This window comes from Lonchura striata, chromosome 4 (assembly GCF_050655825.1).
Source record: "Lonchura striata isolate lonStrDom1 chromosome 4, ASM5065582v1, whole genome shotgun sequence".
In the NCBI taxonomy this organism is placed as follows: Eukaryota; Metazoa; Chordata; class Aves; order Passeriformes; family Estrildidae; genus Lonchura; species Lonchura striata.
The window spans coordinates 9517469-9542316 of NC_140706.1; the positions used below are offsets into that span (position 1 = coordinate 9517469).

Here is a 24848-nt window from a genome sequence, read left to right on the forward strand (position 1 = left end):
CTCATTTTCCCCCTCCTCTTGATTTAGGATCACTAAAATTTTTATATGTATTTGTTTTGTTTGTCTTTTCTTCAACTATGGAAACATGATTTGTTAGATTTGAGGAGGGAAGAATTTTACTTAGTAAACCAAAATGTTTAGACAGTAAGAAGAAATCTGAAGTATTTCTGTTTTAAAATTTCAACTACAAGAAGTCTGATGGTGCCTGATGCCTATGTGGCTGGAAGGAATCAAGGAAGTACAAATATGAAGAAATATTTGTAGTCTTTTGTTTGTCAAAAGCCGAATTAATTCTCTTTAATGACTTTGTATGCAAGTCATTACCACGATCTTTTGAATTGACTGTGAAACATGCGCAGGAATTCTTTTCTAAGCTATGGATGAATATTACAAGTTTGTTCTTGTAACTGCTGAGCATTTTGGTTGAGAAAAAACTGTTTTTGAAGTCATTAGCACCATGTTTTTTTTAGAGTCAGCATGTTATGACTGATAAATTTCAAAAAAGATGATGCTTGAGAGAAGTCACTTTTCAAGAGCTAAAGCTTTGCTAGACATCAAATGCATTCTTTAATTTTTCTCTCCAGCAATGTCTTGGAAAAGCTGGAGTCTTCTTTGAGGAAAAATTGTAGCCTTGCAGGACTGCACTAGAATGCTTCCTCTCTTCCAGGGATATTTTGATCTAGTTCCAGAGAGCACAGGAGACTAATTAGAAAATCGCTTCAGGAGCTCAGATCTTGCACTTGAAAAGGGGTTCATCAGATGTTAGGGAATACAACAGCATCTGAATGTATTTAAAGTAGCATTTGCAACTCCAAAGCATTACCTTATTTCCAGCCAGTATATAGAGTGGTACTTGACTTTCTCCTCTCTCTCTCTCCAGCCTCTGATTATCTAACACATGTACATAAGAAATTAATATGCTTTAAACTAATATTGATGCTGTAGAGCTTTTTGAATGGCACAGCATATCTGCACAAAGGTTAATTGGGCATTAGAATGGGCTATCCAGAAAGGTGATGCAGTGTCCACTCTTGGAGGTTTTCTAAGCAAGTATTTAAAAAACCTTGAACACCCTGGGCTGCCTGCTTGTTCAGAAGGTTTTAGTAGACACCTTCTGAAGTCTCTTCCAGCCTGAATCATTCATTGAGTCTGTGGTGTTTCTGTAAACAACAGTATCCCTGTCCTTATAACCAGTATTAGAAATAAGTGTGGGGTTGACTCTTTTTTTTTCCTTTTTGGCAATGAATATTTCTATAAAATTGTTTTAAAATTGAATTGAAAATGTGATTGCCCTTTCTTCTTTCTAGACTGTAACAGTTTTATTAAGAAAGTACTTTATGTGTTTTTACATTAAAATATCAATACATTTCTTGCCTTGAAAGGTCTTCAGTGTGCTTGAAACAGTTCATGAGTCTATCCAAGAAAGAATGGGAATATCCATGGGAATATAAGGGAGAGTGGGGTGGGTTTATTCCCATTGCCTTTGTTGGACTGATATCCCACTGAGCAGTGCATGACAAGCCAGTCCATTGCCAGATGATTTCTGTGTTAGAGGTACAGCTCCAAAGGCCATGTGTGATAGGGGAAGGTCATCAGCTTGAGACATTTGGCTGATAAAGTGCAATAGAAGCTGTCATCCACTTAGGAGTGATTAATGAGAAGAGGAAATCCCAGAATTGAATTGACATGTTACAATATAAATAATTCTGAGTAGATTATTGACTGGGCTGCTCCTGGTTTGGGGTGGGAATGGGGATAGCAATTCCAAGTACTTGTGTTTGGCATTATTGGGGTACTTTATCACAGGAAAGCAAGCTCTCAGTACAGGCTACAGTTTTCTCACATTTGGAATAAATTAAGTTAATTTTGAACTTTTACTAAGGAGTCAGAAAGCTAAGTGCTTGCGGTGGGTGTACAGAATGGAAAACCACAAGTGTGATGCATAGATGCAGAATCTGAAATGAGCACTTCTATTTGTCCAAGAACAGCAGCCTATGCCAAAGCTAGGAATTAGAGTCCTTAAGAGTAAAATTATTTTTATATGACCTGCAGAAAATCAGTTATATCTGTGCCTCTCTTTCTTCGTAATTTTAAGGAGGAGCTGAATAAAACACTCTTTTCAAGTTAAGTTAAATAAACTTAGGACTATATGAATGTTTTGATACTTTGCAGTAGGGTTTTTTGAGGTATACAATTGAAATTTTTTGTTTTAAAAGTTATAAGACTTCATTTTTTTTTACTTCATTAATCAGCTGACTATGTATAATTTATTTTAACATAAATAGGACATATCAGGATTTCAGATCTTGGATTAGCCGTGCAGATTCCAGAAGGTGAAACTGTGCGAGGACGTGTTGGGACTGTTGGTTACATGGGTATGTAAAGCATCCTTTGCTAGTTACATTTTACCAGAAAATTTGCTTCTGTGAATATAAGAACTGGACCTGGATTAGTTACTAGACATATTATGGGAAGAAGAAAGGTTATAATATGCATTTGTAGATGTTACTCAATTATAAGCCTACTGATAACTTGGAAACTTAACTGAAAATTCCAGAGAGCTTAAAGAAAGCACCTAATTTTTTTCTGAGATTCAAAGAGATTTATGGTCACAGGTAAACAGAGAAATTACTGTGACAGTACATTTCTTTTCATGCTTTGGAAAATTTAATTCTCAGTTTTTTTCTTCGTTCTCTAAAGAATACTGGTTTTAAGCATAAAATAAATTAAGTTTTTCTCTTGAATATAAACAGAGTTCTCACTGTAGAAATAAAAATTTCTTCCAAGTACAAAGGAGTCACACAAACATGTCTGCACAGAGCCCAGTGTTTTGGACTCTGAGAGTTTTTCCAATATAAACAATAAGTCAATTTGAAGTGAAATGGTGTGGGTGTGTGTTTGTTTTTGTTTTGTAGCTCCAGAAGTGCTCAAAAATGAGAAGTATACATTCAGTCCAGATTGGTGGGGTCTTGGCTGTTTGATTTATGAAATGATTGAAGGACAGTCTCCATTCAGGAAGCATAAGGAAAGAGTTAAACGGGATGAGATTGACCGGAGAGTAAAGGAAGACCAGGAAACATACTCAGACAAGTTTTCAGAGGAGGCAAAATCCATCTGCAGGATGGTGGGTGAAGAGACGTAGAGGTTTGAAAATTAAATTTCTAATCCTTTTAAAGAGACCAACTACTTTATTTTAAAATCTTGAAAACTTTTCAGGACTGGAGTTCTTAAACCTTTCTTTAGTTCACATGAAAGTTCATGATTGTTCATGAACTGTTCAGTTATCAAACTTCAAGAATTCAGAACATTTCTCAAGATGAAAGAAAGCTGCATAAATTGATTATTGGTCACATGAATGAAATGGTCTAGTACTGCTTGGACCACTTATAGATGGAGTGCAATAGCATGCTCAGCTTGGATACTGCATGGGAACAAGTGGCTGAACAGTACACCAGTTTCTTCACCTAAACCATTATCTACAAGAAAATGCCTTTTTTTTTTCCTATCTTGCCTGTTCTTAAATTTATCCAGAAAGCTTCACAAGTTTTCTGTACTAGTTAATGCAAGATATGTGAAAATGTATTGAAAAAATATAAGTCTGTATTGAAAGAAAAAAAGTCTGTACTGTAAAGTCTTCTCAACATGGCATCAATTAAATATTTTCATATAACTTTGATCTTCAAATAATGTGCTTTCAGGGGTTTGTTTGTCTGTTTAAAATATATTTATGCCCAGAATGTTGTTGTTTGTGTTTCCAGTTAATTTTGATACATGATAAATTTACCTAATAAGAGGCCAAGCAGCAAAATAAACTGATTGGAAGACATTGTATGTAGATATTTTTTTTAGTTGTGGGATTGTATCATGGATCACCTTTTTTTTCCATGTGTCTGCAGTTACTTGCTAAAAATCCAGGGGAACGACTGGGTTGCACTGAAGGAGGAGCTGCTGTTGTAAAGCAACATCCTATTTTCAAGAATATCAACTTCAAGAGGCTGGAAGCTAACATGTTAGAACCTCCATTCTTGCCAGATGTAAGTAGGTGAGACAGATTTGATTAGTATCTAAAAAGGCAAGAACAGTCATAATTCTATGTTTGCAATCACATGAACTCCAAAGAAACCTTTAAAATTAGTTACATTGGCAGGAGAATACCATTGTAGCTATCGATGATAACTAATTGTTTTCTGGTGTTTCATCTGAGATCATGAAACAATTTGCAATAGTGGTATTTCCCTAGAGAGCTTTGTAGCTGATTTCTTACCCCTTAAAAGTCCCCTTTCATTGCTCAGAGGCAGAAGAAATGAGGAATAGCTTTGAAGAAGATACTCCAGAGTTGAAAGGAAGGTGACAGAAGATGAGTGAATTACAATAATCATTGAGATCCAGACAAGCTGTTTCTGACTTTGATATTTCTTTTCTTGTTACTTGCAGGATGGATAGAATTGCTCAGGTGACTTATGAAGAGCATTTTTGTATTTCTGTTCCGTAAAATAATGTAATTTGGTGATCAGCAGTGTGAAATATAAAATTGCAGACATTTTGCTCCCTTTTGCTCATTTAGGAAAAATAAAACCAAACTAAAAGTTTTTAGATCCAAAACTTTAATGAAGTAATCTTGTATTGTACTGCAGCCACGTGCCGTTTATTGTAAAGATGTCCTGGACATTGAGCAGTTCTCAACAGTAAAAGGAGTGAACCTGGATACCACAGATGATGACTTCTATTCCAAATTTGTGACGGGTTGTGTCTCAATCCCTTGGCAAAATGAGGTAGTGCACATTTCATAGATTATTTCCTTTAGTACAGCAGTATAGAATATTTAATAAAATATATAATGATATTCTCTAGGAGATGTGAAGATATTTCTGCTTTAGACTTCTTTGCTGAGAAGCTTCAGAAAAAAAAAGAAATCTGAAAACATAAGGAACTTGCTAAAAACTGAGATTTATGATACATGTGCATGAAAAAGTCTGGCATCTTGTCATCATGGGCACAGCTTACAGAACAGTATTAGTATCAGTAGGACCACCCTTTTCTTGTTCTTCAGTCACATTATTCAGTATTGCTGCCCACAGAAAAGGGATGGAATGTTATTCCAAGTGTTCAAAAGCAAATAGGTGCAAACTGTTTGTGTATAGCCTGTGTATCAATAGAGTATACAAGTGACAGTAATAAAGAATTGCAGACTCACTTTTTTCAAGGTTGCAAAACAAACAGTTCAATATCAGTTGAGTCAGACTTTCCCTTGAGAATGTGTGCCTACTGAATGAATATTCTAGTAGTCTGCATAGAGTACTAGAATTTTGCTGCCTTTGCATGCAATTCAAATCCTCTTTACTGTTTCAGCAAGAGCATTCAGTAACAATTACTTAAAATTGTAGTTCTTTTTATGAATGCCTTGTCCCCATTATTATTTATTTGTGACTTTCTGAAATTACTATTGTCTTGAATTCTACTAGTGTCATTTCTCTCCCAGTATAATTGCATTTTATTTAAAGCTTGAACACAAAAGATGAGCAATTTCTGAACAATTTGGAGGGAAAAGTGCATTCCCTTTTGGTTTTTTGTATTACATTAAGAAGGATATTTAAAAAGGTGTCATTTGACATAGAAAGCTTTCACTGAGAAATAGTGAACCTTGGAGAGAGAAGTATTTCCTATACTGCTTTGTAATTCTAAACTTCAGAAAATGATCTAGTCATTAAAAAATGCACTGCAGCTTAATAACTAGCCCTGCAGAGCTTATTTTTTGTGCTTATTTTTTGTGCTTATTTTGTGCTTATTTTTTCTTTCAATTCATGTTACTGAACCTTCCCTTAAATTTTTGCCTCTCGAGACTTTCTCTCACCATTCCATAATTTACCCAATGTCCTGGTTTACAACAAAAGCAGGCTGCATTTCTTCTTACTCCACTTTATGTCCTCTCTCCCTCTGCAAGGTATATTCACAGTCTTAAGCTGCACCAAGGTTAATATATGGATAGTAGGAAAAAGTGTTTTACAGAAAGAGTAGTGAAGTACTGGAATGGTCTGCCTGAGGTGGAGTCACCATCCCTGGATGTGTTTAAAAAAAGACTGGATGTGGCACTTGGTGCCATGGTTTAGTTGAGGTGTTAGGGCTGGGTTGGACTCGATGATCTTACAGCTCTCTTCCAGCTTTGTGATTCTGTGATTCATTTGGCTGCCTGCTGTTGTGACAGATGTGTACCGGTGGCAATTACTGGCAAATGCCAACTGGATTTGGGCCTTAGCCACGCCCCTCTTCTGGCCCTGCCTGTTGGTTACATTTTGGCATTCACTCTTCCTGCTGTCCTTTCTGTACCCAGTAATTGTGGCTTTCTTTCTTTTGTTTCTGTGTACACAAAGATTATTTGAAAATCCCTTGCTTCTCTCCAGAGACCCATCTTCATTATATCTTTTTTTTTAACTCCCATGTCATGTTTATTAATTAAGTTTGATCCAGGGCATAGAGATATTATATTTTTTTGGCTGGGCTGCTCTAAAATGAACAGAATACCTGAAAGGAAAATCTGTTTCTGGTTCTAAAAGCTTTTCATTATTGCATCATGCGCAGAGAAAGGCAAGAATGCAAAAAAAGCAAGGGCGTACCAGACACCTATGTGAGACTGCTCTCATTGCTATTCTTTAGTTGGTTTAGTGTACAGGGAGAGTCAATGTCAGCTTTGTGCCTCCTTTTGGAGACAGTGGTGTAGTTTGGCTGATGAATTTTTTAGTGCTAGGAGTACCCAGCCAGACTAAATAGATAATACCTGGAAGCTGTTTGAGAGGCTTTTATGGATATTTCATTTATATTTCATGTTTCAAAGATGATTGAAACGGGATGCTTTGAAGATATCAATGCATATGAAACTGATGGTACTGTGTCACCAGACAGAGAGAAGTCTCCTAAGCCAAAGAGAGGCTTCTTTCACAGACTTTTTAGTGGAGAGGTAAGGGCATTTATTTTCTTTCATAAGAAAATTAACTTCCCTTCTTTTTTTTTTTTTTTTTTTTTGTTATTATTAATTTGTGATAGGGAAACCACATTGCTCACTGCATACTGAAACTTCTGAAATCTGTTTTGTTGTGGCTTTGTCCCTCCACCGCATTTCAGAAATTATGGCAATCCCTATAACCGCAGGAAGTTTTCCTGCCTCAGCATTCTGTCCTCCTCTAGTTACCTGGATTCTGTTAAAAGCTGTGCTATAGACCTTCCTTTGCTAAAGAGGTTAATTTGGGTCTTGCTTCTTATATATTTTGCCATATGTTAATGGAACCTGTGTATATATCTTCAGAAATAATTGAGGCCCTGTGTAAAAACTAGTAATAAGTAATTTTATAAGCAAAAATAAGTATCCAATAAATAAGTAAATAAGCAGAAATATTCCCAAAATAAATGAGAAGCACCACAAAACAAATGTTAAAGTATGTTAGGCAGTTTAAGGTATCTTAGGCAGTTTAATGCCTTCACCAAAACTATATAATAGATCTTTACAGAGCAGATAATACACAGCCTTTTCTTACACACAGACTTCTGCTCTTTAGTAGAAGAATTTCCTGCTCAGAGAATTGAGTATTTACCACCTAAAAGACACATCATGTATTGTAATTGTCTACGGGATGTAAGAAATAGACTATTAGTAAAGGTTTGCAGTTCAAGATGTTATGTACAATTCTGCTTGCTCAGTGTGCCTGCACTTAGAGAGGAATTATCTTGAGAAGCCTGAGTATATTCCAATAGTGAACACTTGGGTAGAAATTACTATTGCTTTCAAGCAGAAATGGAATTTTAAAATTGCTAGGTGCATATTGTTAAGTAGCCACAGCAAGGCTGTGTATTAAAATTGCATGAAGAAATTTTTTGTCTTCAGCTGGCAATTCACCTTTCTAAAATGGTACAATGCTAATGGAATGTACAATAGTACTGTCATTTTTAGTTCATCTTTTCAAATACACTTTTCCCCTCACTATGAGTAATGGAATAGAAGGGATGGTTGAGTGTACTCATATTCTTCCATAGCTAAAGTTAAAGCTTGTAGTCTTTTCCAGACAAAAATCAGCAGGATTCATACTGGCCCAAGATATGGTTCTATGTATTGAGAAGAAATCCTAAAAAATGAATATGGTTTCACAGTTTTCAGTTGGTTTTGAACTGATAGGATTGCAGTTAATTGTATTGTGGAGTTAAAAGAAGGAAAGAACTTTAATTAGATTTTAATAATTTGAGATTTGGGGTTGATTTTGTGGATTCCTTTGAGTTTCCCAAAGCATTTAGTTAGGATGGAGAAAAATGTGCTGGAAAAAGACCCACCCTCCCAGCCTTTCTGTGCCCCATAAAACACACAGATAAACAATAGTATTAGTTCTGCAGCTGAGTTGTCTGTTTGTCTTCTCTTGCAGGTCTGCTTTAAATCTGATTGCAGTGATGATGAGCAGGAGTCCTCCAGACTTTAAATCCTTTTATGCTCATCAGAAGGGATGAGCAAACCTTAAATGTTTTATATCTCTGTAGCAAATTGTATTATATATATTTTTTATCTGAGTTCAAGGATTTTTGTACATTTGTACTTCATTTGTTTTAAGATGTATATTTTCACTAAAGCTTAATTGTACAAAAAGCAATGAGTGCCATTTGAGTGAGTGTGTTTCTGTATGTATTTGATTTATCTTGATTATTTTTTTCCCAGTGGAATGAATCTAGAAATACTAAAAGGATTTTAAAGCACAGAGATAGTATCTATGGCATCACTATAACTTGACTTTGTATGCTCCTGGTAAAACTCTTCTTGATCGTTAGGATCTTTATTAGCAGTTTTCCTAACTGTAAAATTGATGTACTGATAAATTTAATAATTCTGGTATTATCCAGCAGCATGGCAGTGCTATTATCTAATGTATCTCTCAAGCAACTGCTAAGAGAAAAAAAAGGAATTCAGTGCACTGTGGCCAGCTATTAGGAATTGCTCTTTATTATCAGGCTCTGTAGAATCTCTTTCTGCATTTCTGTATAAAGACAACTTTGAACATTTAGCTTCCCATTCTTCTCTTTTCTACCCATCTTGCACATCCTCTCCATAGAGTTTCTTGGCATGAACCATTCAAATCAACCTATGCCAAAATTTTATAACTGTATTTTAAAATCTTTGTTGTCTTTACTGAAAGGATTTTTTACCTGTGTGGACACAGTTTTATTTTATTTTCTGTAAATGAAATTGTTTTTACCTCCATGTTGAATGCTATGGTTTTACAGTGGGTTAAAAAACAAAGCATGAGCTCTTCTTACTAATATCCTCTCTGCTTATGTTGTAATATGCAATGTTCTAGGGTTGACAGGGTTCACTGCCACTGGGGAAAGGGCAAGGTAGCATTAAGTATTGAATTTAACTGTAAGTAATTTTTATAGCCTTTTAAAACAGAAATATGTCTTTAATGATTGCTTAATACAGATGTAGAACTGGTAGTGAAGTTTGTTATGATTACCTGATGTCCATTAGTAAAACTGACAAAAGCTGCTTGAAAGCTAGGCAAACTTCCATTCTTCTGGACTCACTGTAGGTAGACTCTTTATTTTGTAAATTTCTAGTAAAACTATTTATCTGGGTATGAGAGTCAATTTAAAGAGCACATTTCATTAAGAGCCTCTTCTGTTTTCAAAATTGAGTTGGGTACTTGAAATATATTGGAGTTAGAGACATGATTTTAGTTTAATATTTTGTTCTTTATTCTGAAGATTTATCTCAATTGTGCATGCAGTCAAATTTCTGGGGCAACAACCAGACCACACATGTATTGTGCACACAGAGCAGCTGAATAGCCCCCCGCACCTCAAAAAGGTCTCTTGTGATCTGTAGACCTACTGGAAGAAACTTGAGCTGCTTCTGAGAAATTCACAAGATATATTTGATACTCAAGCCTATCATCAGGTTTTAATTCATTGTATCTGGTCTCTAAAGACAAAGTTTTAATGGATTAAAATTTGAAAAAATTGGAAAACCAGTGTGTTGCAGAACCCTGCTGGGGCTCATCTGGCATCCCTCTGAAGTTTTTCCTCTTGGCTACTGTGCCACAGAAATGAGGAATGAGACAATTTTTCTGTGTTTTCAGTGCATTTTTTCCTCTAGTCTAAACCAGCACACAAGACAGCAAAATTATTCTTTTAGAGAGTACAAAGGGAGGAATTGGCAGAGGGAGAGTTTGAATGAATTACTGGAAGATGGTCTGATGTAATAGTGAAGGAATGGGAGGCTTGACAGAAATATCTCAAAGTAAGGGTGTTGGCTAGAACCATTATGTGTGAGACAATGAGCTGGCAGTCTGACCTGACCCTCTTTATTTTGTACCACAGCAACAGAAGAACTCTAAAAAGATGGGAATGGAAAATAGGGAAGTAACAAAAGGTTTTTATAAATACCTACATGGTTGGAGAAGTCATCATTTCCCTGATTAAGGGGTTTGAATTTTTAAGGTCTTAGGCTTGTTGTTCTGAGGCAAAGGTGACTGTATAAACACCAGACATGTAGGGTGACTGTCTGGATTTAATGTGTGTGTAGAGTAACTTGAAATTTGGGGAAGAATACCATGAACACAAGCTGAGTAATTTTTATGAAGAAAATACAGGAATTAGTTTTAACAGATTGAAAAAAAAAAAAATCTGAAACTCTATTTATCATGTATTTCACGTTCTCCTTCTGTATGAGATGGAGAGGAATCTTAACTTTAAAAAAAAATCACTTCTCTATTTTGGAGTGTTTGGGCTTAACATATATCTTCCAGGAATCTGTGAAGAAAGAGGGCTAAATGAAAGGGAAATTGTTCCTTAGAAGTGGTTATTTACATGTCCGCTTTTTTGGAAAAAGGAACTCCTTGTAAAAAAGTGAGAATTTGTTTTTATTAAGTTTTACTTATTTCACAAGTGTAATTTCACAAGTTTTTCCTTAAGTTCAGAATAGTACTATTGAATTGTTTTTGAGTGAGTACATGTTTGTTCGATTATTACCTAATTCCATTGGGTTTGGGGTATGGCTTCTTTTGGTTAGTTGATTGGTTCTTCCCCAACAGGCTCAAGATGGCATTATTGTCCTATAAATTTGTCCCTTTTGGCTAGAAATACGAGCACATAATAATGACTGCATTTATCTGATGTGAATCCCCTGGAGAATTAGAAAAAACAAGGAACTGGAAGGATAAGCAATCAGCATAAGTCTCCTTACACAATACACAGAGGGAAGATGTTATGCTGTTTAATCTAAGGTGACTTTACTTATACTCCAGTCTTTACTGGAATATAAGGAGCTTGGAAGTGCATCTTGAAAGCAGGGAAAGGCTAAAGAGAGGGGAGAATGCCTGAAAGCAAAATATCACGGTGCAAGAAATTTAATATGAACTTAACTCTTGAATTTTTTTGGGACAAAGAAGGGGGAAAATAGCAGGTTATGTTTACTGATCATGTGGCCTTTTACTTCCATGAAACTGTTGGGGTGGGATGGGGGAAGCCAACATAATTTCTTGTAATTCAGCATGACTTCATTCTCTAGACCCATGTGTTAGAAGGCTTTAACAGCACTGAGACAATCCAATGTTCTTCTGGTGCAAGATTTGGAAAGACCTATGGAATTCCATGGAGTTATTTGCATGAGATCAACCCTCCTTTCCTGTGGCGTGTGTTTCCAAGTATTTGTATATGTAAATCTTCATGTTTGCTTGCAAGTACCTCAAACCTCTCTATTTAGCTCAAAATTCAGAAACTGTGAAACAATGTACCAGTGTCTTATTGATTTACTTAATGCTTTTCAATGTTGTGACCAGAAGAACAAAATCTTCATGCCTCAGGGATTTTTTTTCTATTAAGAAAGCTGTCAGCTTCCCCCTGTCCCCTGAGGTGCGTTCATAATAGAGATGGTATTGTTTCTGGATTATAAAAACAACAGAACAGTCTCAGCTGAAAAAATGAGCACTTAAAACCAATAGTAAGTAGGGAAAAAACCTGTAGTATGTGTGTAACAACAAGAGTGTTACTGACAAACCTTAGCCTTTAATATCACGTTCTTTTTTTTTCCCCCCAAATCATTCATAAAACAGTAGTCCTGAATGTTTTTGAGTATGAAAGAGAATTATCTCCAAATCAAAATAAAATCATCTGGTTTATAAATCAATGATAGAAGCTATTGAAACCAACTAACAATCCATTATTAGAATGCACTTCAATTATTTTTCGAACTACACTGATGTAAGAATTTCTTCATTGCCATTTATACAGATGGAGAATACTTGTTTACAAGTTACTAAAATATGACAACAAAAGTAATAATTTTCTATGGTTTACAGTTTAGCATTATATGAATTTAACATGGGACTTATCTTCAGTTTAGTTAGTATAGGTTTTCAGAAACACTTCTCTTTAGGAAGTGAAATTCTAATTATTGGAAAGCATCTTTAAGCTGAAGATTTGATTTTAATTACTCACTTGGCTTATTTGGTGATGATTATTTCTCTTCTGAATGAATTAATGAAATATTCTTTTTTATTTCATAATTGCTGTTGTGGTGTAACTTAAGTTTTGCACATGACATGTAGGTAACTTTTTTCCATGATCCAATTGTGTCCAAAACACCAGAATTCTTTCCAGGCATAGGAAGCTGACTGTTAAATGTGATGTGTTACTTCCAGCATCTCCAAACCACTGACTGTTCTTGTGTGAGCTGTTTTCCTGGACATTCTAGCATTGTAATTCCTAAAATAAAAGCAAAACACTGCCACATATCTCAACCACATGTATTACTGTCTAATGTGATTTATTTACCATGTCTATCATGGTAGCTGGGATAGAAAAAGAAATAAAAAAAAAGAAAATTGTAATTAAAATAAATTTCCAGTTTCTTGAAGCAGGAAATGTCTCCTACATAGTGTAAGCTTTTTACCAGTGTAAGACAGTGGAATCCAGGAAAAAATGCCCCAGTTCTGCTGTACTGGCTCAACTGATACCTTATCTCATGGTCTGGATCTAGACTTTGGCATAAATTTCCATGTGAAAAGACAGAATTATCGGGATGGGCTGTTTTTCATTAGTACATTTACTGTAATTTTATAGCATGAGTTGAAGGACAGAGCCCCCAAATGCTCTCCAAAAGGGCTTCAAATTAAATGACCTTAAAACATTCAACTGTGCTGTGACATACTGCAGATGATCCGAGCATATGCCAAACCATGTGGGCCAGCAGTGTCACGTACCAATTACCTACTGAATTGTTCATGGAAATGCAGAAATGCTGGCCAAAGTGGGACTTCAGGTTAGGGTGAAAAATACTCTTGACATGCTTATCTTAAAAGCATTAAATCAAGAGGTAACTTAAGAAACAACATTAAAGCATGTTTCTTTTCTTTCCTTTTTCTTCTGGAGGCTGGGATTAATTAGTTGTCATCCCCTAAATTTCAGATCTTCTTTTAGGTATGCACTGTTAATTGGAACTTCATTTTTCTTTGAAGTAACGCTGACTTTACAAAAACGCTTCTTCTTTAATCCTGCCTTGCTTTTTCTTGCCCCTTACCTCGTTTACACCGCTTTGCTTTTGTCAGAGTGTGTGTTTGTGGGACAGATCAGTGACGTGATACCTGCAAAACCATGGATCAGTCAGTTTGGGCTGGCAGAACCTACTGATAGAAAATGCTGATACCCGGAATTACCTCCCAGTTAGCTCACAGCTAATGAGCCTCAGCGCTGGAGCTCGGGACAGGGAGAACAAAGAGCACCGAGCTTGCGGGCAGGCACGGCCTTGGCGCTCCTGCCCGTGAGTCAGCAGCCCGCAGGGACTGGCACATCGCATGGAAAGCTTCAAAACAGCCTCGCAAGGTGGCTTGGTTAATCTTTGATAAGACCTTATGCTCTTTTTACTCACATTTATTTCAAAGTGTGGAGTGGCACATGCACAGAGTGTGCAGCATTCCAACTCTGCTGTCATCTCTTATCGTGTATCATTTGCTAAATAAAAAATTCATGATTATCCACATGTTCCAGAGAAACGTTTCTGCAAGCTTTATCATAGAATTATCAGAAATTCTGGTCTTACCTTAAAAGCTCACATTTTGTAGCACTTCTATAATGAAATAAGGTTTTGTTCAAGTTGAATTGCTTTCAGGGCTAAGGATAGGTTTCCTTTCAGAGGACTGTTTCAAATAGTTTCTTTTATTAACATACTAATAAAATTAACTGGCAGAGAGAATGCTGTTCTAGTGAGTATTTGGCAAGAATGTTATCTATGACTTCTTTTGCCCTGAATTTTCAGAGACATGAGCTTTGCTTCATTTCTTCATGTCTGCTAACAATAACCAAGCTGAGTTACTGGAAATTTATTTTCTTAGAATTCCTGAGTTGTTCTCCATTTTTACTGCTGGAACCGGTTTTGTGTGTGTGAGATAAATTGAATTGCCAGTTCTCATCAGCTGTAATTTAATGTCTGTATTAACAAGTAGATATATTAAAATCAGTGGTTGCAATTGGAAACTTAACAGAACTGTCGATTTTTTCTGTTTACTAATGGAATCAATGACTTGAATATTCAATACTGTCGCTCTTGTATCCTGTATGTTTAGTATGTACGCACACTAAGTATGCTCTGATAAAGCAGATCCACACTCAGGAACGCAGCACTGAAAGGCCAGCACGTGCGCTGCCGAGTTTTAAGTGTCCTGTTCCTGTAAGAGTCTCTGCAGCCTAAAATAAAACCGGAGTGCCGGCAGCGCCCTTGGCCGCCACTTGTGCCGCGGGGGCTGGCGCGTTACCTGCTGCGCACCCGCCACGTGCGGCCGCACAGCGCCTGCTCTCGCTTTGCGGTGCCGCTGGGAGCGCGGCTCCCCGCGGGGCAGTGCCAGGGGCTGCCGGCGGCTCCCAGGGCCGCTGCCAGGGCCGCTCCCCGCCCGCGGCACCCCCGGTCCCGCCCGGCCCCGCCCGGCCCCGCCCGGAGCCGAGCGCGGCCCCGCCGCCTCCCGGGCGCCACCGCCGCTGCCGACAGGGGGCGCCGCAAGAGCCGCGCTCGGCCGCTCCGGCACGCGGCGAGGGGCGGAGCTCCCTTCTGATTGGCCAGAGCTCCTGTCGCTCTGGCCGCTGCCCCGCCCCGCCGCGGCCCGCGTGTCCCCGTGTGCTCCGACGTAATGGGGCGCGTGACGCCAGGCCGGGGTTGCCATGTGCGCACGCGCGGCCGAGCCCCGGCCCGCGGCCCCGCTCCGGGGGGGCGGGGCGGCCCCGGGGGCGGGGCCCGCGCGCGGGGGCCGGCGGGACGGATCCAAGATGGCGGCGGGGCGGACGGGAGGCGGCCGCGGCCCCGAGCGGCGCCCGCCCCATTCATCGCGGCTGTGACGGGCCCGGGCCCGCCAGAGCGCCGGCACAGCGCCGGGAGCGAGCCCGGGGCAGCGGCAGCGGGACAGCACTCGGACCCGCCAGGCGCCCGTGACAGGGCGGGTCGGAGCGCGGGCCGGTGCCGCCGGCGCGGGCGGAGCGGACATGGCCACCATGGAGAAGCTGACGAAGGCCTTCGAGTCGCTGCGCTCCTTCCAGCAGCAGCAGGGCCCCGCCGCCCTCCCCGAGGAGCCGCTGCAGAGACCGTGAGTGCCCCGCGCCGGGACCCGCGGCTCCCGACACGCGTGTCCCGCGTCCCGCCCGGCCCGGCCCGGCCCGGCCCCGTTCCCCGGCAGCGGCGGCTCCCGCGGCCGTGCCGCGCTGCTGCTGGCGGCTCTCTGCCCCGCTTCACACGCGGAGTAACTTTTGGGCCAAGTGCGTTTGAAAAGTCACCCGTGCGGGAAATGGCCGGGAGGTACAGCAGCGCTGTGCGGGTTCCACAGGCTGGTTCTAGGAAGGAAAGCCTTTTTTTCACTTAGTACACTGCTGCAAAAAAGACCAAAACCCTTAAGCATAACTTGAATAAAGCACTACTTTGAGCATTTTCTCTTGTGATAACTGCTGAAGCGCTTTTTGTGAGACCTTGTTTTTCTGTGCTTGACGCTTTCTGCATGAGTGTCCTTTTTCTGAACTATCTGCAGCCGATTGTACCGCTTTCCTGAAATGAGGGTTCAAGGCTGAGCAAGAGAAATTTCTTCCACTCTCTTATTCACTTTTCATATCTTTAAGTAAAGTTCATGTTGAAGTTAAGAAATGTTTTGATGTTTGTAAACTGCAAATTTGAATAGAGTTTTAGTCTGAGCTCTGATGCTTTCAGAAGGAGCTGTTGTGAATGTCTGTGACAAAGTTAACGTCTTGTGTGCTGCATAGGGACCTAAGAGAAGATGGTTTAAACATTCCTAATTCTTAAGTGTAAGGGATAAACGTGTTAGATCCATGAGATATCCAGGTTTCCATGGGGGGCATTGCTGGGTGCCCCAGGGCAAGGAGCTGTTCAGTACCGCGGTGCTGCCCCTTGCGTTTGCACCCCCTAACACCAGCCTTTGCCGAGCGGGTGTGGGGGCAGGAAGGTTTTTAGGGATAAAGACATGAGTCACACAGATACTTTTTCTCCTGCTGTTGAGGAGAAGGTGGAAGCAGAAGGATTGAGGAGCAGGTAATTTCTAACTTGGCAATTTGTGGTGCTGGCAGGGGAAGTGGAGCAGTGGCTCTGGGCTCCTGGCCACCCGTTCCCACTGCACTTTCTGATACAGTTGCCAACTAAATTATCACGGTTGGTGTTGTTTCTCTCTGGAGAATGTTGTCTCAAACAATCACAATGCATTTCCACACTTCTGATGTTTAATAGGTGAGAAAACTCATCTTCTTCATGAGCTCGTTGTTCTTAGGTGCCTTATTGGTCTGCAGGGACTAATTTCTCTGCTGTGTGCATTTCTTTTTGCTAGTACTTTGTGTGACATGGATGAACATCTATTTCCAGTCTTTTCTGTGTGCTATTCAAATTTCTGTCTTGTTACTGGTGAGAGAGGTCATGGTATTGCAGGAGAAAATCCTTAGAATTATTTGTGATGCTTGTGATATTGTGCTTGGTTTGATGGTCTAAATTTAGGCATGTTCTGCTGTAAACATTAAAAAATTAGTGTTGGAGTTGTCCTCGTTGACTTTGCTTTGTGTTTAAAAATAGGCTGTTTTAAAAAGCTGATGGGATTGTATGCCCCCAGGAACTGGACAAATTCTGTGACAGCACTGAGCCTCATAAAAGCCAGTGAAAAGCTATTGTGGCAGCCTTTGCTGAGGCCTCTCAGACTTTTAGTGAAATAGCAGGTGACATATTGAATGTAATTCACAATACTATCTGCATTTGTTTTTTCTTGTTTGTAGTAGACTGAAAAGGAAAATTGTGTTTGGGGAGAAGGGTTCATCTTTGTTGTAGTTCTGTGTAAATAACACATACACATCTTGTAGTTCTGTGTAGTAAGTTCCTATCATCCTACTGAGGACTGTCTCCTGTTATGAAATGTTTTAAGGTCAGAGAGATTGGGGTAGAGAAGAATTAATTGTTTACCCAGCAGGTATTTATATCTTTCTTCACTTTATTGTAAGACAATGACTCCAGAACTTTTGATAATACCGTTATCCTGTCTTTTTTTATTAAAATATTTATTAAATCCAAGCTTTTACCAAGAAGATAAGATCTTTTTCTGTTTCAAGAGATGCTAATCAGCAATAATCATGTGTTATACCATGCAGTCAGATGTTAGTCTCTGGTCCCCTCTTTCTTATCTCTTGTTGGGGTTTTTTTCCCATCTATGTAAAATTGAGTTCTCCTATCATATTGCTTCTATGCACTTCTGCTTAGGCAACTAATTTTCTTCCTTATATTTTTTCAGCTTTTTCAGACTGACATTTTGTTAGAAATTGGATGTTTTGTTTTGGATCACAAAGCTCCCACTAACTTAGTTTACTAGTATGATGTAAAAATTTAGAGTTTGATTTGTGAATCCAAAAATGGATTTCTTACATTTTCTCTTGACAATTTATTGTAGTAGTCACTTACTGTAATTGTTTTCAAGTTTTTTACATTTGATTCCAACCATTACCTTTACAGAAAAGGTACTGTAAAAGCCCAAGCAATATGTTTTTTTTTCTATACTTTTCAATTTTTCCGTGTCTTTTATGTTTGACAGAAGCTGTAGATTGGTTTGGTCAGTGCTATATGGCGGCCTAGCATTAATGTTTTGTTTTACTGAAGATCACACAAACTGCATGGGTATTACCTATGGGCCTGCTTGTCAGAAGTGGTTCCTTGATGGTTTTTTACCATGTCTAGGGTATGTAGTACATCAGTTCTGGTTAATTTGGCAATCCATCATTGCCTGCGTTAATGCACCTTGTTTCTGGGTGTCCCCTGTGTTTGGACTGAGTTTATTTCTTGATCTGATCCACTCATATTTCTGTTTGTTATTAAAATAATAGTTTTTAGTTTCTGTTATTTTTGTCAAGATCAATGTCAAGCCATTTGGTTTGGCCCTTTTTTCTTATCACTGGCTCAGCTTTAGAACTTCTGTACTCTTCACATATTCTTAATTTCAAGGTCTAGTAGAATGAGCATCAGTGAGCTGCATCTCCTTGTAGTCAGCTCATCTGGACTCAGAGGGCAAAATTATCTGGGCTTGCTGGTTTTCATACATTGTTTGTTGATCTTCCTGGTCTGTAGACGTACATAGGAGATTAAACTCCTCTAAGCTTTCCTGTTGGTAACTGCTGCTTCTGTATCTCCTGCCTTCTGTTACTCATCAGATGTGTCTGATTGATTCATCAAATGTGTGATGCTGTTGTTGCCCCCTTGGGTATGCTCATCAGCAGTTTGCCTGTGGACTTCATAGTACTTCTGAATAGAGTTTTGTTTTTTTGACCTAAATTTTCTCTCTAGCTACTGTTCTGTTACCCTTCTACCTCTGTAGGCACAGCAAATATGTGCATGTACATAATATACATTAAGCATTTTCCTTCCATCTTTCACTTCTTTAAATTATTTTTTTGGAAGTTATATTTTCTCTAGCCAGTTCTTTTTAAATTTTGAAGCTACTTGTTTCAGCAAGATATAGATTATATGTTAGTGGTGCTCTCTGTTTACAGAAATTTGCCCAAGAGATTGATTCTGCCAGTGTGAGCAGTGTTGAACACCACTACCTGCCTTGCTCAGGGCTGTGTTATGTGTAGATAATAGAGAGCTTTATTTGGGAAATAATCTTTGTCAGCAATATTTTCAGTATGTCTTGTATCTGAAATAGTGAGCTTATGGGCAAGTTCAGATGTGCCTGTTCTATTTTTGGGTTGAATATGTACTGAAAATGGTGCTCATAAGAGTTTGGGACTGCTGGGTAAAATTAGCATGAGAATTGGAATGATTTAATAGTTTTCTGAGGTATCTGCTCACATTGGTGGTGCTGACTTTGCAAAATCAGTTGGACATCTTCGACAGTATTTGGTTTTTTGTTAGAGATGATCTGAAATGCTGCCAAAGACTCTAACATTTTTTCAAGATGGAGAGAAAGAAAGACATTGTGTATCTTGAACAAATTCAGACTGTCTGCTCATATTCTACCAGTGTCTTAAGTCCAAGGAGACTTCCTCTTGGCTGTTTAGCTTGCCTAAATAAAATGCTGCCAAACTAAAATACAAAAAATTACTGTGTTCAGAGCTATTCCTTAAACTTCTACTTCTCTCTACAAAAGTAGAGTATTGCTGGGGTGAGATTAGATTTTCTTTGTGAGAAAAATTGAAATCTTTGTAACACAGATTTTTGAACCCCTCATTTCCAGCCTGAGGGAAGAAAAGGGACAGGGATACTGGGATGACTGGGATACTAATGACTTTTTTTCAAAACCTCTACTATTATTTGAGCTGAAGTTTCTAAATAATGCAGTATAGTTCTTTAAAAATACTTGTCAAACACTGTACTTTGAGTTAGCGGAATTTAATGTGCTTATTGGCTACTTGCTCTTGGCCCTTGATGTTGTATTACTGCTGTTAATGTAACTCAAGGCTGTTCACATTGTTTTCCAACTTCTACTTCAGAAACACAGTTTTGCTGTTTCATGATTTTTGCTATGTTTTACTGAGAGAATTAAATACTAAAAATGATCTGTTTTCACTTGGAAAACAAAAGGGAAGACTCGCTGTGAATGTGAGTGAAAAACTGGTAATTCTTTATTGTGAAACGCTCAGGAGAGATACCTTTGGGTGGGTGGTTTTGCTCCAGTATTGCTACTGGTTAATTATTTAAAAGTAACATCTGCTTTCCTAGAAGTGGTTCTGCATCAGTAAAGTTAGGAGTAGGAGAGACTGCAGACTTAAATACAATTTCACAGTCAGAGCTGGGACTCTGTCTCGCTCTCTTTTTTCAGTTCCTTCATTGGGGGTGGAGAAGGGAAGAGCTGCTATTCCAAGAGTTTGAATCATGTTGAAGTGAATGTTAAACTCATTTTACAAAGGAGAATTTTTTCATATTGTGCTCTCTATTGTTTGTAAATAAACCTTCTTTGTTTCTGTGCATTTTGTTCTCTTTATTGTACACTCAGCTTGGCCTTTCCTGGGCTATACCAAGTGTTACTATGGGGATGTTATTCTCAATGGGCAGACTGTGCCTTGGGCTTTGCACTTTTTGTGATTACCTGTGGAGGAATGTGGTGTATGATGGCATTGCTTTGTCATCCTTTGCAGTTCAAATGCAAATTGTCCATTTAATACAGCTTGAAGTTTCAAGACATTGGCAGACAAAAAAATTCTAAGGTGATGCTATGTAGGAGGAGGGTCTTTTTAAAAGAGCTATTTTTTGTTCTTGTGGCTTATTTTCTCCAACCTTTTTCTTTCTCTCACTTTATTTTTGCTTTGTTCTAGGACTGTCTCATTTTTTCTGTCCCTTCCCTTTACTCTTCTCCATTCTTCAGTCTGTATTCCCAAGCATTTTCCCACTGAAAGTTAAATGATTCATTCTTCATTCTTTTTCTAAATTTGTATTTCTCCTTTGCTTGTGTGCCCATGTGCTCTCAGCAGCAGCTGCAGATGAAGTCCTGGGTCTGCAGGTACCTGTTTAAGGAGTGACCAGAAAATGCAAATGCATCTTTTTCTTGAGTAATGATTAGACACTACTTCAGCAAGTGTTTTAATGGTCACTTTTGAACTCTTGTCTCACACTCATTATCGTTGTTTTCTTCCTTTAGAAAGAAAGAACTTTCAGCTACCAAGAAAGATCGAGTGAATCATTGTCTAACAATATGTGAAAACATAGTTGCTCAGTCACTAAGGTAAGGCAATGTCTTTAATTTATTGATTATTTATTAATGTCTTTAATTCATTGGGATGAATAACAACTTTAGAGTGTTAGTTGTTGGGAGGATTCCTTATAATTGCTGAGCTTCTATTTAAAACTGAAATGGTGTGGGATTTTTTTTAACCAACTCAACATCTAAGAAGGATTTTTGTTTACCTGTTGGTGGAGTGAGCACTTTCCTTCTACTGCAGACAGAAAAACTTAGGCACAGAGGTCAAATACATTACCAGGTTATGTAGGAAAGAGCTGGGAAATCATCTCCCAACTCCTAATGAAGTGCTTTAGTGCACTGAATGTCTTCTCCTCTTGCGTATATATGTATAGTATATATGTAGATGGATTATAAAACCCTTTCTAAAACATCATTGATGTTCATTTTCATGGTACACATTGTAATTTTCTAATGTTTATTTATTTAGGAATTCCCCAGAATTTCAGAAACTGCTGGGCATTGCTATGGAACTGTTTCTCCTCTGCAGTGAGGATGCAGAATCTGATGTCCGGATGGTTGCAGATGAATGCCTTAATAAAGTTATTAAAGTAAGAGTTTTTGCTATCACATTTTGTGTCTTCTTGATGCAGTGTCCTGTCTAAATTTCCACTGATGTTCTTTTAGTTGCCTTTCTTACTGTTGATAATATCTCGTAATGTAAGAGGCTAAGTAAGCTTCTGTACTAAGGTCTCTATATGCTCTTTCTCTCTTAGGAGAGGTTTTTATGCCCAGATCAAAAAATTTAACTTGTCTTATGTAATTCATTGTTCTGATCTATTCCTGTCTTCAATTGCTCATTAACTTTGTTCTCCACAAGTTAACCAAAACAGGAATGTGGGCTTTTCTGAAATCATGTGGGAGGAATACTCTTATTATTGTTCTGTAAACATAAAGACACTTAGCATGAGGAAAGGTAAAAATATGATTTAAAAACTGATTGAAAGGTAGTGTGGTTTGCTGAGACTTGGTGGAGGAGATTCCAGGCAGTAATTAGAATAAATATGGTATTCTGGAGATTGTTTGTTCCCCTGCTGTGATCCAGAATGAAGAGCTTGTTGGAGAACAGCAGATGGGCATTCACAGGAGGTCACGCAAGGTGTAAATCTTGATTAAAAATATCTTAAAATTAACCTTATGAGTAATTTGTAGAAGCTGCTGCTTCTAGAAGAGGCTTGTGTTCACTTCCCTTTTTTTGTGTTTCGTTTTTTTCTGAAATACTTGAACTTTAAGACACTGTTATGTACCTGCATAAATAATCTAGTTGATGCAATTTAAGTTCTTTAGAAATATGCAAATAATATTTTTCTTTCACATGAAGAGGTGTGTAGAAGCAGGAGAACTAAACATTCATATCTGAATGAATTAAGTTTTGGGGATTGAGCTTGTGGCTAAAAGTTGTATGGAGAAAGCTTACAGATTCTGTAGTGTGTTCCATAATGGTAAGGAATGAGGAAGTGCGAGTTCCTTGCTTTTTTGTTTTGCCCAATAGCACTTTGCTCTTTTCACTTTGATTTAAATGTTTTTCTGTTGGAGGGACAGCATTTTGCTTTAAAAGCTGCTCTGAAAGAGTCTTAAAGAATATAAGCTTATTTCCTACTTTCCACAAAACACTTATGTTGGCTTGGTATAAAACTTACCCCATAAATTATCTGATCTATTTAATATTGTTGCTCTCTGACATGTTTCAGGGTAACTTGAAAAACCTAGGGTTTTTTTCAAATGTTTGGTAGTTTTGTTTTCAAGATTAAAGTGGTTTTAAATGATGGCATCTTCTGTCAGTCATTAAGCTTGCCAGTTGGTCTCAGCTCTGAGGTGGTAACAGTTGTGATACTCCACACACATGGATGTATCAGACTGTTATGGAAGCTGGGTGTACTTTGTATTCTGTTTCTGTGCTTTATGTTGTGTGGAAGCGATTTAGCAACTTGGGCAGACTCTTGTGTATAAATGCAGAAACAAGATGTCCAGTTATATTTTTACGTGTGCAAATACCAGTGATGCTTGTGGTAAGTAGAGCAGAGGTGTTGGGCCCCTAAGCTTGCATTTTAGTTAAAGTTCAGCCTTATTTTAGTATCTCAAGTGTTATAGTGGCTAATTCTTTTGATAGTTGGATGCTTTGTAGCTTCTCTTGAAATAAAACCTATAGATGTAAGCATTATTTGTGTAACTATGTGTCTGTCTGGAGTTGATACTCATCACTGTAACTAGAAAATGAATTCTTCTGTGCAGACAAGGCTGAGCACCTAACTTTAGATAAACACTCTGTCATCTTCAAAGTATTACTACACTTACCTGTCAGAACCTCGAAGACAGCATAAATGGCTCAAAATTTAAATAACCGTGGTGATATCTTTAAAAGAAAAAATACCAGTTTGGGACTTTGCAGGTTTCTGTGGATAAGGTCAAGCTGTCTTCTCTCTAAAGCTGATGCATGATGTTGTAGTATTCTCTGTGCTAATGATACTGGTGGGACTGTTCACACAGATTGCAGTACAGTTGGCCTCAGTAATTGGAATTTATTATTGTAGCAGTTTAGAGTTGACTATGTTTTTTTTCCAATGATGACATTATAGATTTTAGCCTACTAAAAAAATACAGCTATACACTAACAAAAAGAGTTCCTGTAGCTGGGTGTGTTGTAAGGATAAAGCCTCAAAGCCAAATAATAGCTGGAACCTTTTGGTATTGCTTGATATCCTCATATATATATATATATATATATATATATATATATATATATATATATAGGTGCAGTGAACTTCACATAAAAACTAAATTTTGTAAAGTAAATCCTACCTGCTCTTGTCTGGCGCCTGCAGTCTGTAGTTGGGGTGCTTATGTTAATACCAAGATATAACCCAGGTAAGGTTTTTCTGGGGAAGGCAATGCCATTGTATTGTAACAGGTGTAATTGGGGTGAATGAGTTTTGGGGCATACAGTTTTAGGCTGGGGGAATCATGCTCTGGAGGAACCACAGGCACTCTACTCACTTTGCTGAAGCAGTTGTGACTTCTAGCTCAGTGGGTGCCATCAGATTTTGTAGTCATGATGAGTAATCCTGTGAAGATGTGAGTTTAATGGCTGGCCAGAAAGGCAGTTAGAAAATTAGAGATGGAGAAATTATTGGGCAAGGAATAAAAAATTAAATACTTCTCAATATAGCACTATATGAATTCACAATGTTGGCACTTTCAGATTGTATGAGGGTCTCATAGGAGGAGGAGCTGATGGAAATAGTCATAAATTGTAGTACACACTAGGGAAAATGGAGGAGGAAGGGTAACCATATATATACAAATTGTTCTGTATGAAGAGATTATATTTTCAGATCTTCTTATTCTCTAATACTTTGAAGGTAGAGGATGATCAAGTTGGGGTGAACAGAAAATTACTACTTCTCTGTGCTTACTTTCATTTCATATACACTGGGTTTTAGCCAGGCTGCAGATTAGAACTCTGTTGCTGTATGCTTGATTGGATCCTGGGACGTGACACTTCTGGTATGCAGAACTCCTTGTGGAGTGTGTACTAGCTGGATGCAGAAAATAGGCTGATTCATGAAACAAAGGATTTTCAGGGGCTGTTTAAAAGTAATGGTACAAATACAGCTTCAGTTTGAGAAATAGTAG

General features: G+C 38.4%; 2 protein-coding genes across 10 annotated transcripts in view; both read left to right on the forward strand.

The window, feature by feature from the left end:
• Window positions 1–9603, forward strand: part of GRK4 (G protein-coupled receptor kinase 4) — a 35226-nt gene extending 25623 nt beyond the window's left edge. For 5 of the 8 annotated variants that reach the window (XM_021550668.4, XM_085577617.1, XM_021550670.4 and 2 more), the window contains exons 11-16: window positions 2286–2375; window positions 2916–3124; window positions 3897–4034; window positions 4635–4772; window positions 6830–6952; window positions 8403–9603. In XM_021550668.4, coding sequence (XP_021406343.1) covers window positions 2286–2375; window positions 2916–3124; window positions 3897–4034; window positions 4635–4772; window positions 6830–6952; window positions 8403–8456 — 752 coding nt within the window. In that variant the 3' untranslated portion in view covers window positions 8457–9603. Of the gene's footprint in view, window positions 1–2285; window positions 2376–2915; window positions 3125–3896; window positions 4043–4634; window positions 4773–6829; window positions 6953–7038; window positions 7270–8402 lie in introns of those variants that run through there. The other 3 variants (XR_014954670.1, XM_021550669.3, XM_085577619.1) reach the window with 3 other exon arrangements.
• A 5764-nt stretch (window positions 9604–15367) lies between these two features.
• HTT (huntingtin) overlaps window positions 15368–24848 on the forward strand; it is a 77003-nt gene continuing 67522 nt past the window's right edge. For both annotated transcript variants that reach the window (XM_021550734.4, XM_021550735.4), the window contains exons 1-3: window positions 15368–15596; window positions 21117–21200; window positions 21646–21766. In XM_021550734.4, coding sequence (XP_021406409.3) covers window positions 15496–15596; window positions 21117–21200; window positions 21646–21766 — 306 coding nt within the window. In that variant the 5' untranslated portion in view covers window positions 15368–15495. The remainder of the gene's footprint in view (window positions 15597–21116; window positions 21201–21645; window positions 21767–24848) is intronic.